This window comes from Thyridium curvatum, assembly GCF_004353045.1.
Source record: "Thyridium curvatum strain D216 chromosome Unknown NODE_1_length_1224711_cov_81.814160, whole genome shotgun sequence".
Lineage (NCBI taxonomy): Eukaryota > Fungi > Ascomycota > Sordariomycetes > Thyridiales > Thyridiaceae > Thyridium > Thyridium curvatum.
In genome coordinates, this window is record NW_022156756.1 from 610,080 (window position 1) to 623,864 (window position 13,785).

Here is a 13,785-nt window from a genome sequence, read left to right on the forward strand (position 1 = left end):
AGAAAACGGCCCGGGTAGCTCTCCGTCTACCTCTGTCGGTCCCATGCAGACATCATAGGCCGAGTTCGGAATTGCTGTTCTACGAGCACTCCACGACGCACACTAGAGAGGAGAAGGGTGGATTTCGAAGCTGAGATATACCTAAATTAAAGAGGCAGGCGTTTTAAGACAACCAGCAGCCGTCAATTGTTTTTCTCGCAGTTGCCTGTTCCAAAGAACACGCATGGCCCTGGAACTTCATTTCATCATGGACTTTGAAGGTCTTGGCGGCGCGGGTGCTAGTGGAGCTCAGAGGGACGCTAGGGAGTTCACTTGTATCCGTAAGCATGGAAATGCTGATGAAGAGAGAAACAAAGAACACCTTGGATCTCCGGCCCAGCCATTGTGCAGAAGAAGAATGCCAAGATGAAATGTTCCCATGGGGTATAAGATGGGCCACAGAAGCCTGGATCCATCAGGTCTATGATGGATTTGGAGACGAGTTCACCAGAAAGAACAGCTTAGGACCTAGGTGGATGTGTGTGTACAAGTAGCTACATCAGCAAGCTAACTACCTACTTTGACGAAGTACCGAGTCGCACCACGCGAGACTCTAGAACCATTAGCTGAGCTGGTGGGATTGATCTGTTGCAGAACACCCGTACCGTCCATTGCTGAGAAAACCTCGAATTGGTCTTGGCTGGCGAGTGAGTGGCGGGTTGATGATGAAGCTACAAGTACTTGTAGTCGCAGATGTCTAGAGCCATTGATGGATGTTGTTTGGTACCCAACCGTGCCAACGTGATGCGCTGGCCACGGCTCCACGGGTGTGCTGTGGGCAATGTGGGGCCTGCAAAACACACAGCTGGGGCGAGAAAAAACGCTGGGTTGCTACCTGAGCAGCAAGGCGACGGGGCACTGGCCAGCCAGTAGGATCCCGCCAATCCTCTGGCCAAAAGTCAACAAGCTGGAGACCAGCCGAACAAAGGAAAGTCGTCACCACCAAAAAAAAGAGAGAAGGCAGATGCCACCGATCAATCCATTGTCGGTCAAGCGCGCCTTTCCCCCTTCCCTTCGCTTGTCCTGCATCGCCAGCCCTTGACTGTCAGCGTCGACGCATTCATACCCAACCCGGCGAAAAGGGGATAAACAGCCACAAACATCATCAGCGCCATTTGCATCTCCCGTCCGACTCGCATTTTGTCTTCATCGCAGCGCCGGGCGTCCTTGACGCCTCACGTCGCCCTCAGCCATGTTTTCCGCCCAGAACGACGGCCCTGCCATGGCCACCCGCAGCCGCCGCCGACAGCGACCTCTCTCCTCCGACAACTCGATACAGCAGCCCAAAGCTAAGCGACAGCGGGTGCCGCTGACGGAGCAGACATTTGTCAATCCAGATGCTGCCCCAGAGATGTACGAGGTCAAGGCCACCAAGGTCGCAAAGCTCAGCACCAAGCCCGATGGCATCGAGAATATCCCTGCTACCACTACCACCACCACCACCACCACCGCAAAGAGGGAGCTCAGCGTTCGATCAAAAAAGCCCAAGGCCGGCGAGAGGATAAGCAAAGGCGATGGAAGCGTTGTTTTGGTATGTAACGACCAGCTCTGCCAGGCTGGATCAGATGGAGACCAGCCGGGATAGCTAACCAGAGAGCTCTTCTAGACCACAAACACCGCCTACACCGTGAGCAAGCTGCCAGCTCTGCCCGATAGGATCCGCGCAGACTTCACCAGTAGGTCCCTTCCGTCCAACACTTTCCCCATCTTCGGCTCCCCTGTCAATCTTGGCTGACTTGAACGTATTAGGCCGGCAACACGGTATCGTCTACTCGTCCACCGGTTACGCGCTTTGTCTCACACACACGCACGCCGTTGTCTGGCCCTACACTGCCAACACCACCTCTCCCGAAACCTTTACCTTCACGCTTCCTTACCCATCCCGACATGTATCCGACCCTCTCCCCCTCGGTGCTCTTGTCGCGCCCTCGACCTCGTCTGAAGAGCCGGGACTCGTCGTCGTCATGCCCGTCACCGGAAAGATCACATACTGGGAGTCCATCTCCAGTGCGGCTACTCTCGACTTTATGCGACAGCAACGCAACGGTGTCGAGGAGACAGTCCCAGGTATCTTTTCCGGCGAACACGTTACACAAATCGTCAATGCGGACTCGGCCGGGTTTGTCCTCGCCTTCAGCAGTGGCCGGCTTGCCCACCTCAGTGTTCGAGATGGCCATGGTAGGCCGGGCATTTCTGTACAGTTCCTTCGCAACGGCTTGGGTGCCGTATCGGGCGGATTCCTAGGCAGCATTCGCCATGTGCTCAAGCACTCAGCGGTTCGTGGCGATCTTGCTGCTGTGCGGGCAGGACCAGTCGCCAGGCTCGGCGAACGGACCATTGTCGCGGCTACTTCAAAGGGCAAGATCCATGCCTGGAGAGTTCACCGAGGTGGTCACCACGAAGCTTTGATCGAGAGCGATGCCCGCGAGACGATTATCGAGAATGTGCAGCGAGCTATCCCGGGGCTGAACGGATCAGCCTCCGACTCCTTCGAGGTGGTGGACTTTACCTTTGTGCCCAAAGGGATCGAGCGCAAATACCTTGACGCTACCCGCCTCAGCAATTACGTGGAGCTCGAAGACGAATCCGCGTTACAACTACTTCTCCTCGTGTCCTTTACCTCGAAGCGGCAGACACCCTATGCTCTTGTCGAGCTTATCCTATCGCGCGACCAAGTCTCCGTTGGCATGATCCGGCCCATCACTTCCTACTTTGGCGTTGTAGACAAAGAAGCATTCCACCGGCCCCGACTCTATCTCCCGAAACCTGCCCTTGTGGCCTACCTCGTCTTCAGTCGCGCTGTGGTCATTGCTTCCCTTGCCACGCCGCCCGATACGCCTGACTCGCAGCTGCAAGAAGACGTCCATGTGTTCCCCGCTACATTCGAAGATGTGATCGATCTTCGCAACGACGATAATCTCGAAATCGTGGGCTCTGGCATCGAAGAAGTACAAGGCGCCGAGAAAGATGTCGAAGGACCGCGACCCCACCGACACAAGACCAAGAACCCAACCACGGTTCTCATGGTCCGTGGTGTCGGCATTGTACGTGTTGCAACAACGGACATCGATCGATTTGCAAGCGAGAAGCCGCCTCAAGTCACAGCCAAGAGCAAACTCGAACAAGCTGTCTTTTTTGGCATCAAGAGCGATAATCCCCTGGTCTTTGAAGGCCAGAGAGAGACCCAATTTTCGAGTAAAGAGATCGGCGAGGCGGCCCTCCAGCTGAGCCACGAAATTCTCAGCTCACAGACGCCCTACGTTGCCAGCCTGCCAGCTTCGCTCGAACAGAACCTTCGTACCCGAACTAACCTCCTCGAGAGGCTCATGTCCCATCTGAACGCTCTAAAGATCGACCTCGGCCGACAGACCAGATGGTCGCTCCTCTGGAACGCAGAGAAGATGACCAGCGCGACTCGCATATGGCTACAGCACGAACAGTTTCTGGCCGACCGTGCAGATGTCAAGGGCGATGAGCGGAAGAGCATGGTTTCAGAAATCGTCGAGTACATCCACGAAGACGAGAAGAAGAACCCGAACAAGGCCAAGGGCGAGGTGGATCGCGTGCGCCACTTTTTCATCAACGACGTCTGGCGACTGGAGATCTTTGTCGCCTGGGCATACGAAGTCATCAAATATGTTTACAAGGATCACTTGCTTGATGATCGAGGAATCACTAGGTTGTTGTTCGAAGCTGTTCAGATCAACTACCATGCTCTCCATGGTGCACTCGAGTACCGCAAGACGAAGCTTCACTTCTACGGTTTAGGAGACGAGAAGATGGAAAATGGCATTCTGGCAGCCGACTACGCCGGCCTGACCGAGCCGTGGACGTCGACATCGTTTATTATCAACAACGAAAAGCGACTCCTGGAGCTGTGTTGCACCTGGCTTGAGCAGTACTACCCGCCCCAAACTGGAAGCGGCTCGCCCGACCCAGGCTTGATCGAATCCATCCGGGAAGACATGCCTAAGCTCGTGGACCAGTACCTCATTTCTCTACAGGAACAGAGTCGATGGGGCACGCTCCAAGAAGACCCGAAGCAGTTACAATTCGGCCAACGCTGCCAGCAGATCTATGAGGAAGAAAGCTATGCTAAGCCTTACGGGCTTAAGGACTTTGGACTGTGGGATGAATCGATTGCTATTGCTGAGAAGCATAGGCGTATTCGAGCATTGGCCGATTTGATGGTGGAGGAGGTGCGAGCGCTGCGGGTGAAGGCGACGAACAGAGAATTGCCGTCTAGCAGAGCTTCAGACTTGCGGCTGACGGCTACTGCCAAGGAGAAACGCATCGCCGAGTATTTCGACAAGTACAAGGAGGACTTTGCGTTCGCAGTGTACGACGTCCTGCTCCGTGACGAAGGCGTCAAAGCCGTTCTCGACTTCCCCGGCGACCAGTATGGCTACGCGACCAAGTTCCTGAGGACGAAGCCAGAATTGGCCAAGATCTCGTGGATCAACGATGTCGAACGCGAGAACGACATCCAGCATGCTGCTGAGACCTTGCTCGATCTCGGTTTGACGCGCGAGCAGCAGGCTTGGAACAAGAAGATCGAGCTGAGTTTGGGCAAGCTGGCACTCATGGCCGAGTCCATGTCATCCTCTGACCCTGTCGCCAACGACGCAAATGGAACCAACATTCCCAACGACGAGATGGATAGGATCGACCAGCAGCTGACGGTGATCAAGATCCAAGACATCGTCTACAACTGGGTGTTCCCCACCATCAGCCTTGCCGTTGACGAGTCGGCTGAGCTTGACCTAGCTATGGAGAGTCATGGCGGCCGGATTCCCAAGAAGCAGAAGGCTTTGCACCAGGTGTTTGAGGACGGCATGGGCCGCTTGTTGAAGCACGAGGCTTTGGACCCCTTGACGCTGATTGATCTCTTGACTCTCATCACCACTAAGGAGGATGATGATGAGCGGTTGGTCACGCACGATCCGTACTTCCTTGCGCTGCGGGTCGCCGAGTACAGTCTTTCTGGCGAGGAGCGTAGGCAGGCTCAGCGCCTCATCTGGAGGCGCTGCTTCATTCGTGACGACTGGGCACACATCAACAATACGGAGCTCCAGAGCGACGAGTCTACCACGGCCGCTGTGGGCGGCACAGCACCCTATGCGACCGTGTTTGCGCTTTACGCAAATCGTAAGTTCCCCGCGCCGTCTGACCCCATCAAGGAATCTTCTTGGCTGACATTTCCCCCCGTGACGGTAGGTGCTGAGAGCGAAAAGAACTTTTATCCCTTGCTGAAGCCGTCCGAGGCGCTCGGCGTGTACACGGCCGAGCTGGACCAGCGCTTCGACGAGATGGACAATGCGTTCCAGAACAAGCTCCGGGACGGGATGAAGGCCGAGGACACGCTCCTCAAGCGGTTCATCGACAAGAGCAGGCTGGACGAGTGGTGGCGGACTGTCGTCGAGGCCGCGGAGAAGACGTGCCAGGCCGAGCTGGACGCTCTCACCGAGGATGGCGCGGCGCAGGTTGCCAATGGCGTCAACGGCGAGGCGAACGGCTCGAATGGCGTGGACATCTAGGTCCTACTGCTGGAACGGGTTGAGGGGAGATGAAGTAGAGAGAATTACGCGTCATCATTGGCAATGGTTCATCATTTCCTTGATTTAAGTAAGGACCAGGGTTCTTGAATTTTGGGTGGCGGCGAAGGTTCAGTCGGAGTTTGGCCCAAGCCGGCCTGGTTCTTTCTGTATTTGACAAACGGAAAGGGAAAACAAAGCGGACAGCAAAGAATAGTTTGGCGGTGTACACATCATTGCGATCAGGCAGTCATTGTTTTTTTCTTCTAACCATTGCAACGGAAGCGAGGACAGGGTGTTGTTTTGTCTCTTTGAGACACTGATAGGACTGTACCTCGCTTAAGGACCATATCAATAATATCTATAACTTTCCACCAACCTTATGCACAGTTTAAGGCTGCACTATCAAGACTCCTTTCACATCCAAGTACAAGCTTCAGGTACATGTAGAGAACGAACACTCCAGCTAGGCCAACAAGACATGTCCAGTACCCACATATAACCACGCCGATAAGCCTTTCAACAGGTTGTTAAGGCTTGAGGAGCATATCCACAAGCAGCACCCAGATTTCCCTGAAGATCAGCTCCAGGCATACCTCCTGGCCAAGAAACCCAAGGTTCCGCCATACAAACCTTAGAGGTGCTCATATCCTGATTGCACAAATGAAAGCATGCTTGAGACTCAGGCCTGGATGTTGTCCCACCTTAACAGTGCCCACAGGCTGGTCAAGATTGAGCAGCAGCAGCTGTTTATTCTCAAGAACCCCCCTCTAGTCTAAGGAGGTGTGACATATGTGAAATGGCGCTCTCAGAACTGGCTAGTTGATCTCTAGAGCTGGCTGGTTGCTCCCTGGAGTTGTCTGGTTGCACACTGGAGCTGGGCATGGCATGATTTATGTAACAGAATTACCACAACAATTCTGGCTCAAGGCATCCCTACTACAATATGTAGAGAAACAGAGATGCCTCCTTTGCTTCTATTAATGGCTGGAGATCAATGCTTCATACAAGATGAGCAGATCTACAAATATAGAGGATCTGGAAGTAATATTTAATATAGTCCAAAATGAGAGGTGTAGCATTAAGAGCAAGAAATTATGAGAGGTGCTACTAATTTTTTCATGTGGAATGATCGCGGCGAGAAAGGGACTGATCAAGCGGCGGGTGGATGCGAGTCTACTGTGTGTGTGAAGAGGGCGTCACGGTTCATCCCATTGTGTGAACTGAGATGAGTTGTCGAAAGTGGGAGAGAAGTATGTCTGTACACTCTCGAGAGCAAACATCTTGCTGAAGCCTTCTTCCCTGCTGCCAAGGCTTGTGACCGCCATGAATATCCAAGCTGAATGGCTGATTTGACCATAAAATCCCAAAAGCCGGGAACCATGTCCGTGCCACCCGAAAGCTAGTCTTATTAGAGATAACGATTCTCGGAAGTCATTGACCATCTGCCAGACTCTTGCATTTGCGGCCAACGGGCGTGCCCGTTGTGTTGCATTTCAAAAGTGTGAAAGCTACCTCAGCATGACATTGACCATGGACCAAGAGAGCTGTATGTCTATTTTAGCCGGCCGGCTGAATTGTAGCTCATCGTTCTCCTCACGAACACCATTTGAGCCTCGCTTCTCCACATTTGTCCTTTCTGACTGGCCAAGACGGTAAAACAGTATCGAACCAAGAACCGGGTTCAACACAGTGTTTTATTATTACAATTTCTAGTGTACCACTTGGCACGTGGACCCGTGCTGGGAGGGTTGAAACCGACCTTTCTTATTCTCGACTGATCTTGTACTAAAGATGGGTCTGGCAAGCCACTGTGCAGACACGCACTAGACGATGTAACAGTACTAGGACCCCTTCGACCGGACACCATCCCTTTAGAGAACGGAAGTGTCGTCGCGATTATAACTAATAGGTGCACATCGAGCTGAGCGGAGGCTTCAAATAGGCCGCTGATAGTCTTGGCGATGCAAATATGGGAACAACAAAACCTAGATTTTCGAAATGAGGTGATCGTTTCGCAGGATTATCAGGGGCAGTGGAGGACCGTGGCAAGTGATGGTCAGATTAGTTGACGGACTGCTAACAGAAGTACTTGACTATCCATCAAGCCTATCAGATTTAGGTAGTGGGATAGCCCTTCTGAGTTCTAGGGCAAGGATGTGACAAGGATATTGATTGTTAAGATCGAGGTAGCTCCTGATGAACTTCCGTCAACTATTCAGACACCCACTTGCGTGGCAACTTGCCAAGCATCAGTGAAGAAACTATAAAGTCAAGCCTCGATCCGTTGCTCTTGGAAGTTCATAATGGCCCCTACCCTGCAGACTTCGTGACAATAGCAGTCTAGTGTAGTCAAAATGAAGTCGCTTCTTGTAGCCCTTCTTGCTTCGTCGGCAGCAGCATACCCTGCTGTGAACGAAAGTCTCCTGTTCGAACGAGCCGGTACTCCGAGCTCTACTGGCACTCACAACGGATACTACTACTCATGGTGGACCGACGGCGGCTCTGACGTGACCTACACCAATGGCGCCGGTGGCTCCTACAGTGTGAGATGGTCGAGTGGTGGCAACTTTGTCGGCGGCAAGGGCTGGAACCCTGGTGGTCCTAAGTACATTGACGTTTGCATCCCAATATGCCTTGACCAGCAACTAACCTCATTGCTCAATAGGACCATCAACTACTCTGGCAGCTACAACCCCAACGGCAACAGCTATCTCGCAGTGTACGGCTGGACCAAGAACCCTCTGGTCGAGTACTACGTCGTCGAGTCCTACGGCACCTACAACCCGGGCTCCGCCGGCCAGAAGAAGGGCACGGTGACGAGCGACGGCGGCACTTACGATATCTATGTCTCGGAACGGGTGAACCAGCCATCCATCATCGGCACGGCCACCTTCAAGCAGTACTGGTCGGTGCGCCAGTCGAAGCGCGTCGGCGGCACCGTGACCACGGGCAACCACTTCAACGCCTGGGCGCAGGCCGGCTTGAACTTGGGATCGCATGACTACATGATCGTCGCGACGGAGGGCTACTTCAGCAGCGGGTCGGCCGATATCAACGTTGATGGGGGTTCGTCAGGTGGAGGCGGCAACAACGGAGGCGGCAACAACGGGGGTGGCAACAACGGCGGCGGAAACACTGGAGGCGGTGGCAGCGTAAGTTGAGCCCGATCTCTCTCTTTGAGGACAACGCTGGAGTGCATTGCTGATCTCCTGCTCCTCTAGTGCGCCGCTCAATGGGGCCAATGCGGTGGTCAGGGTTGGAACGGCCCGACTTGCTGCCAGTCCGGCTCGACGTGCAAGGCTTCTAACCAGTGGTACTCGCAGTGTCTTTGAGCGGCGCCACTGATTCAGTAGGTTGTCATCACTGGTGGTGTAGGAGCCTTGTGGCAGTGACTAGCTTGAGTCAATTATGGAATCACCTTCTCTGAACATATGTGTTAGTCCAACAGTACGATACTCGCTACCATTCTTCCAGTATCTGTGAACTAAGCATGTAGTCCATTTGATAACATCAATGAGCAACTGACAATGCTCTGTTCTTATGTCGGATCTCAAGCTATTCGTTCAAACACGTGTTGGAGCCCTCCATAGCATGCAGCCATATCATCCTCCCTGCGTCCGGAGACGTCCCAGGCCAGACGTAATCGTTCAGTGCCTCAAAGGCATCCTCCCACAGCCTTGTACGACTAAGATGAGCCCAGTTCCTGATATGTGTTTCTAGACTGCGCCGTAGCTTCCCACATAGTTCTCTATTTGCCTCTGGATCTTCCATAGTGTCCAGGCCGCGACGCGCCGTCATGACCAGCCAGAACCAAAAGTTTGCACCTTTCTTGCCGAAGTCTCTACACATTTGCCTTTGCTTGGCGTCGATTTCCGTCTTCACGAGCAGCAGAACGTGTCGGTGGAACTTCTGATCCATGGGCTCGCCCGCATTATACGTCCCGAGGACAGAATGAAGGTAGAGCGCGATGGCCGCGCTAAGGGCTGAATAGGACACGCCAGGTAAGTCCTTCTGTAGCTCTGGGCTGGGTGTCCGCCCTTGGCCTTTTGGTTGCGCCTCCAATGTCTGAGCATGCAACTTTGAAAGGGCGACAAGCAGCCTGGTGGGGCCGCCGTCGTTCCACATCATTTCGGGCTGGTACTCATCAACGCCTTGAATGTACCTGTTCTTCGTGTCCAACAGCGTTGTGATATCTCGCAGCGATGGAAGTGTCACAGCTGGATCAACATCCTCCGGGAAGGCCTTCGGCAACGCAGGGTTCACGAAAGAAGGCAGCAACCTCAGCGCTATTAGGCGGTTACTGAGTCCATCCGCTTCAAGATGGTATCGTGAGTGCATAAGAGATATGTAACTCGGACCGAGCTTGCCGAACTGAAGAGCTTTTGCCTCTGGCAGAGGCACATCGGAGAGGCGTGACCTGATCCCGTACAAGAAACCATATACTCTATGCAAATAATCATACCGTCAGCTATGTGCCAAAGACAGGAGCTAGCTAGGCATACTAACAGGATAATGTATCGGTCGACGAGTTCCGATGTAGCTCTGTCATCGCGTGTCTCTTTATGGCCAGCCCAAACATCACGAAGAGCCATCAGGCCACTCAGATGAAATTGGGAGACAGCTAGGTTTCCAATGCATGCCTATCCGAGCTTTTGCTCAGCATTTCACCTACAAAAGTTGATCCCATGGCGTTGAAGAATCCAGAAGCTTACCTCGACCAGACTTAATGTTGCTACTAGTTGCAAGTTACCCAGCAACTCCTGTCGCGACTGGCTATCAATGGTACTCCGTACAGTCTCGAGACTCTCTGCCTTGTGCATGAGATAGGTAGATTGAAAGCGGGCGAGCTGGCCAATATTCCAAGAGTAGTGAATACTTGCAAGGAGGAGCATGCAGCGGAAAGATGCGGGGTTATGGGAGGATACCAGGAGACTGTCCTTGCCGAGGGTCAGGCCAAGTGACAGGCGCATGGACTGCATGGCAAAGTATTGGTACAGCTCCTGAGACCTTGCTGGCATCTTCACTGGCAGTACTTCAAAGGGGCCGGTCGGTGAGGAGGGTACGCCCGACCAAGGTCCGGTGAAACCCACTGGGATGGCCAGTGTGGAGGATTGAGACGGCTTGCCAAGCCCCAAAGCTTGATCAGCACCCAGTTGGCCCGATACGTGTGTCTGCTTTGGGACAGACCACGGTTGCATCTCGCCAGGAAGGAGACCCTTCGCCCTCCGTCGGTCCCGGAGGGGGACTTCCTGCGGCGGATAGACGCACGTCTTGTTCGCAGAGGTACAGATCTGGCTGTGGCTACTGGTCAGCGCATCTTCGGCCCAATGACCAGCCCGCGCCCTGTCGTCTTCCGTTGTCTGTGCGGAATCTAACGCAACGGGTCGTGTATCTGGCCTAATCGGGCAAACCAAGACGGGAACCATACCATATCGGATGCGCTTCATCACACCTAACGTGTCGCTGCCGGCAGGTAAGACATCCATTTCGGCTCCGGCCATGCGCCTTTCGCTTCCCCTTCTGGCCCCCTTCCTGCAGTCTCACTGCCGATGAATCATCCTGATCTTGGCGAGACGGCATTGCTCGGGTTTATAAGCAATGGAAAAAGACGCTGATCGAAGGAGAAAAGACTTGAGAGGTGACTCCACCCTAGATTAGTAGCGAAATGGGCGGATGGAATAGAACAAGGAGGAGAAGCTCACATTCCGCGACGTCCGAAGTTCGAAGTTCATATCGAACGAACCGAGTGACCCATGCCACGTATGTGCAAGATATGCGCTATACGGGGCAAGAGTTTGGTCCTTGCAGTAGTGCTTTGCCGTGTTCCCTAATAAACTCAGTCGCTGCCCCAGTTCTGTAACGGTGAGCTTGACCTTTTTGGGCCGAATACACGAAGGCACGGTGGAACCACCATTTACACAGCCATCACCAACATCGCGAGAGGCCCAAACAAGCACTTGCAATATGAGAGTATATAAAGGATGGACAAAAGGTCCGACGTTCAAAGTTGTAAGTCGCGGATTAGACATTCACTCCTAACAGACCGCCTTCACAAGCTCAAAGACCAAAGAAAATGGTTTCCTATCTCTCCATTGTAAGCGAAACATCTTGTTGCGTTCCCATCTCGACAACATGCTCATAAGTAAAGAACTAACATCTATTCCAAAGCCTCTTTACGAGAAGCCCCATCCTACAACGTCTCCCTCCCGCCCAGAGCTCTCGCAGGCAGGCCGGACCGTCCTTGTACTCGGAGGATCAAAGGGTATCGGCCATGCCATCGCCCGCAACTTTTGCGCCGCCGGTGCCGCCAAGGTGATCATCGCGGCCCGCCGCCCGGGAGTGCTCGAGGACGCCGCGGTCAAGTTGGCTGAGGCCTTCCCCAAGACGGAGGTGGTTCCGCGGGTGTGCGATATGCTCAACGAGCAGGCGACCGACGCCTTCTGGGACAAGATCTCCGCCGGCGGCCCGGACGCAGCGGTTGACGTTGTGGTCTTCAGCGGCTGTGCGATGCCTGCCCGGGAGCCTATTCTGAAGCAGGGCATCGCCCGGGCCTGGGGCGACTTTGAGGGCAACGTGCACGCACCGCTGCGTCATCTGGAGAAGCTCTACAATCAGCCGCACCATGAGAAGAAGAAGGTTCGAGATGGATTTTACAACGCGAAATGGAACTGGCTTGGCTGACAAAATGAGACCAGTTCTTCCTATACGTATCTACTCAAGACATTCACAACTGGGATAGCGCTCCCGAGCTGCCAGTGTACCAGCTCAGCAAGCACGCTGGTACGTGTGCGATGCAGCAAGTCGCCCGGGAGATACCTGCGACGGACATGCAGATCATCAGCTTCCACCCGGGTGTGGTCTACACCGAGGCGGTGGAAAAGACTGGTTATACGCGGGATTCTTTCCCTTTCACCGATGGTAAGCCCGTCCTGCCCTGAGATCTAGTCTTCTAGGCTATTGTTACATCCCCCAACTGCACCTTTTCCAAGTGATCACGACAGCCACTGCGAGCTGATTGCTCATACTTTTCAATTTGGCAGAAAACATCCCCGGCCAGTTCGCTGTGTGGGCTGCATCGGAAGAAGCGGCTTTCCTCCAGGGCCGTTTCGCCTGGTCGAACTGGGACATTGACCAGGTCATCTCGGGAGACATCAGGAAGCAGATCGATGCGGACCCATACCTCCTCAAGACTGGTGTCAGAGGGCTGTGAGCTGAGCGATTGAAATGGAAGGCCAGAGTTCTCTCAAGTTAGTTGCGGATAATGGCCCGGACACCCATGTGTGACCCCTGTGCCCTAGCCAACTTTTACGCGTTGTTGGATTCACAGTAGTCTTCTAAATTGGAAAACAATCCGAGTCCACATAAGCACTAAAGACCTACATCCGCGCCGGGTGTCAGCATTGTGAGCCTGAAGTGTAATTATTCTCCACATTTCCGGGCCTAAAGCTGTGTACAAGTACTTAAGCATGCTCACTAATTAAGATGTACGTCAGCAACTCAGCAGAGTCAAAACTTAAACCGGCTTGAAGAAGTAACAGTTCCTCAACAATGTCTCTCGCCAGGATCCCAGTGCTACTCTTTGGCCAGACCGCCCAGGTCGGCGCGATGGTGGCCAAGCAATTGCAGCCCGAGTTTGAAGGTCCGTCGATCATAATAGCACAACCCGCACAGAAGGAGTACAAAGTCGGCCGGAGCTAACAATATCGAAAACCAAAGTCATCCACTTCATCTACGGCTCCGGGTGGGAAGCCGCGACAGCTGCCGAGCTCGAGCCCGTCCTGCAAGGCAAAGAACCAAAGGTATCCAAGCCCAACGACATCGGCACGCACAACTACGCCCGGCCTCCGCGCGCCATCGTCTTTGGCCGCGGCTACACGCCCGAGCAGGCGCAGGAGGTGCACGACCGGTACGGCCACATCGCCCGGGAGGCGGTCGCCTGGGTCGTCGGCGACCCGAGCAAGAGGCCGACGCTGCCGCTGCCGGACGACTACGCCGAGAGGCGGGCGCAAGAGGTCAAGGATGTGATCAACGGGTGGTTGCAGGAGGGTGCTACGGCGAGTAAGGTCTTGCTTTATTGAACAAAACTAAAATCCTATCTAAGCACCATTGCGGTGTAACCCACTCGTATGTTTTGGAAGATTGTCATGTTTTAGGAGAAACGACTGTGCTTCTTTCGTATAGTGAAAGGGAGAGCCGTTCATCTCTCATA

At 53.9% G+C, this 13,785-nt stretch overlaps 4 protein-coding genes across 4 annotated transcripts; 3 read left to right on the forward strand and 1 right to left on the reverse strand.

Moving 5' to 3' along the window:
* Nucleotides 1–1,231: 1,231 nt before the first annotated feature.
* Nucleotides 1,232–5,576, forward strand: E0L32_000181 (uncharacterized protein; the record flags this gene model as incomplete). Its single annotated transcript, XM_031135922.1, has 3 exons — nt 1,232–1,570; nt 1,646–1,715; nt 1,789–5,576. 3 exons carry the CDS (start codon nt 1,232–1,234, stop codon nt 5,574–5,576), a joined length of 4,197 nt encoding a protein of 1,398 aa, XP_030997558.1.
* Nucleotides 5,577–7,930: 2,354 nt separating this feature from the next.
* E0L32_000182 (uncharacterized protein) lies at nt 7,931–8,908 on the forward strand (the record flags this gene model as incomplete). Its single annotated transcript, XM_031135933.1, has 3 exons — nt 7,931–8,181; nt 8,242–8,728; nt 8,798–8,908. 3 exons carry the CDS (start codon nt 7,931–7,933, stop codon nt 8,906–8,908), a joined length of 849 nt encoding a protein of 282 aa, XP_030997559.1.
* Nucleotides 8,909–9,131: 223 nt separating this feature from the next.
* On the reverse strand, nt 9,132–11,062 carry E0L32_000183 (uncharacterized protein; the record flags this gene model as incomplete). Its single annotated transcript, XM_031135944.1, has 3 exons — nt 9,132–10,020; nt 10,083–10,216; nt 10,289–11,062. 3 exons carry the CDS (start codon nt 11,060–11,062, stop codon nt 9,132–9,134), a joined length of 1,797 nt encoding a protein of 598 aa, XP_030997560.1.
* Nucleotides 11,063–11,649: 587 nt separating this feature from the next.
* Nucleotides 11,650–13,654, forward strand: E0L32_000184 (uncharacterized protein; the record flags this gene model as incomplete). The annotated part of the gene is made up of 6 exons (XM_031135955.1): nt 11,650–11,670; nt 11,745–12,212; nt 12,272–12,494; nt 12,617–12,782; nt 13,139–13,215; nt 13,293–13,654. The coding sequence occupies 6 exons, from the start codon at nt 11,650–11,652 to the stop codon at nt 13,652–13,654; spliced, it is 1,317 nt and encodes a 438-aa protein (XP_030997561.1).
* Nucleotides 13,655–13,785: the final 131 nt, after the last annotated feature.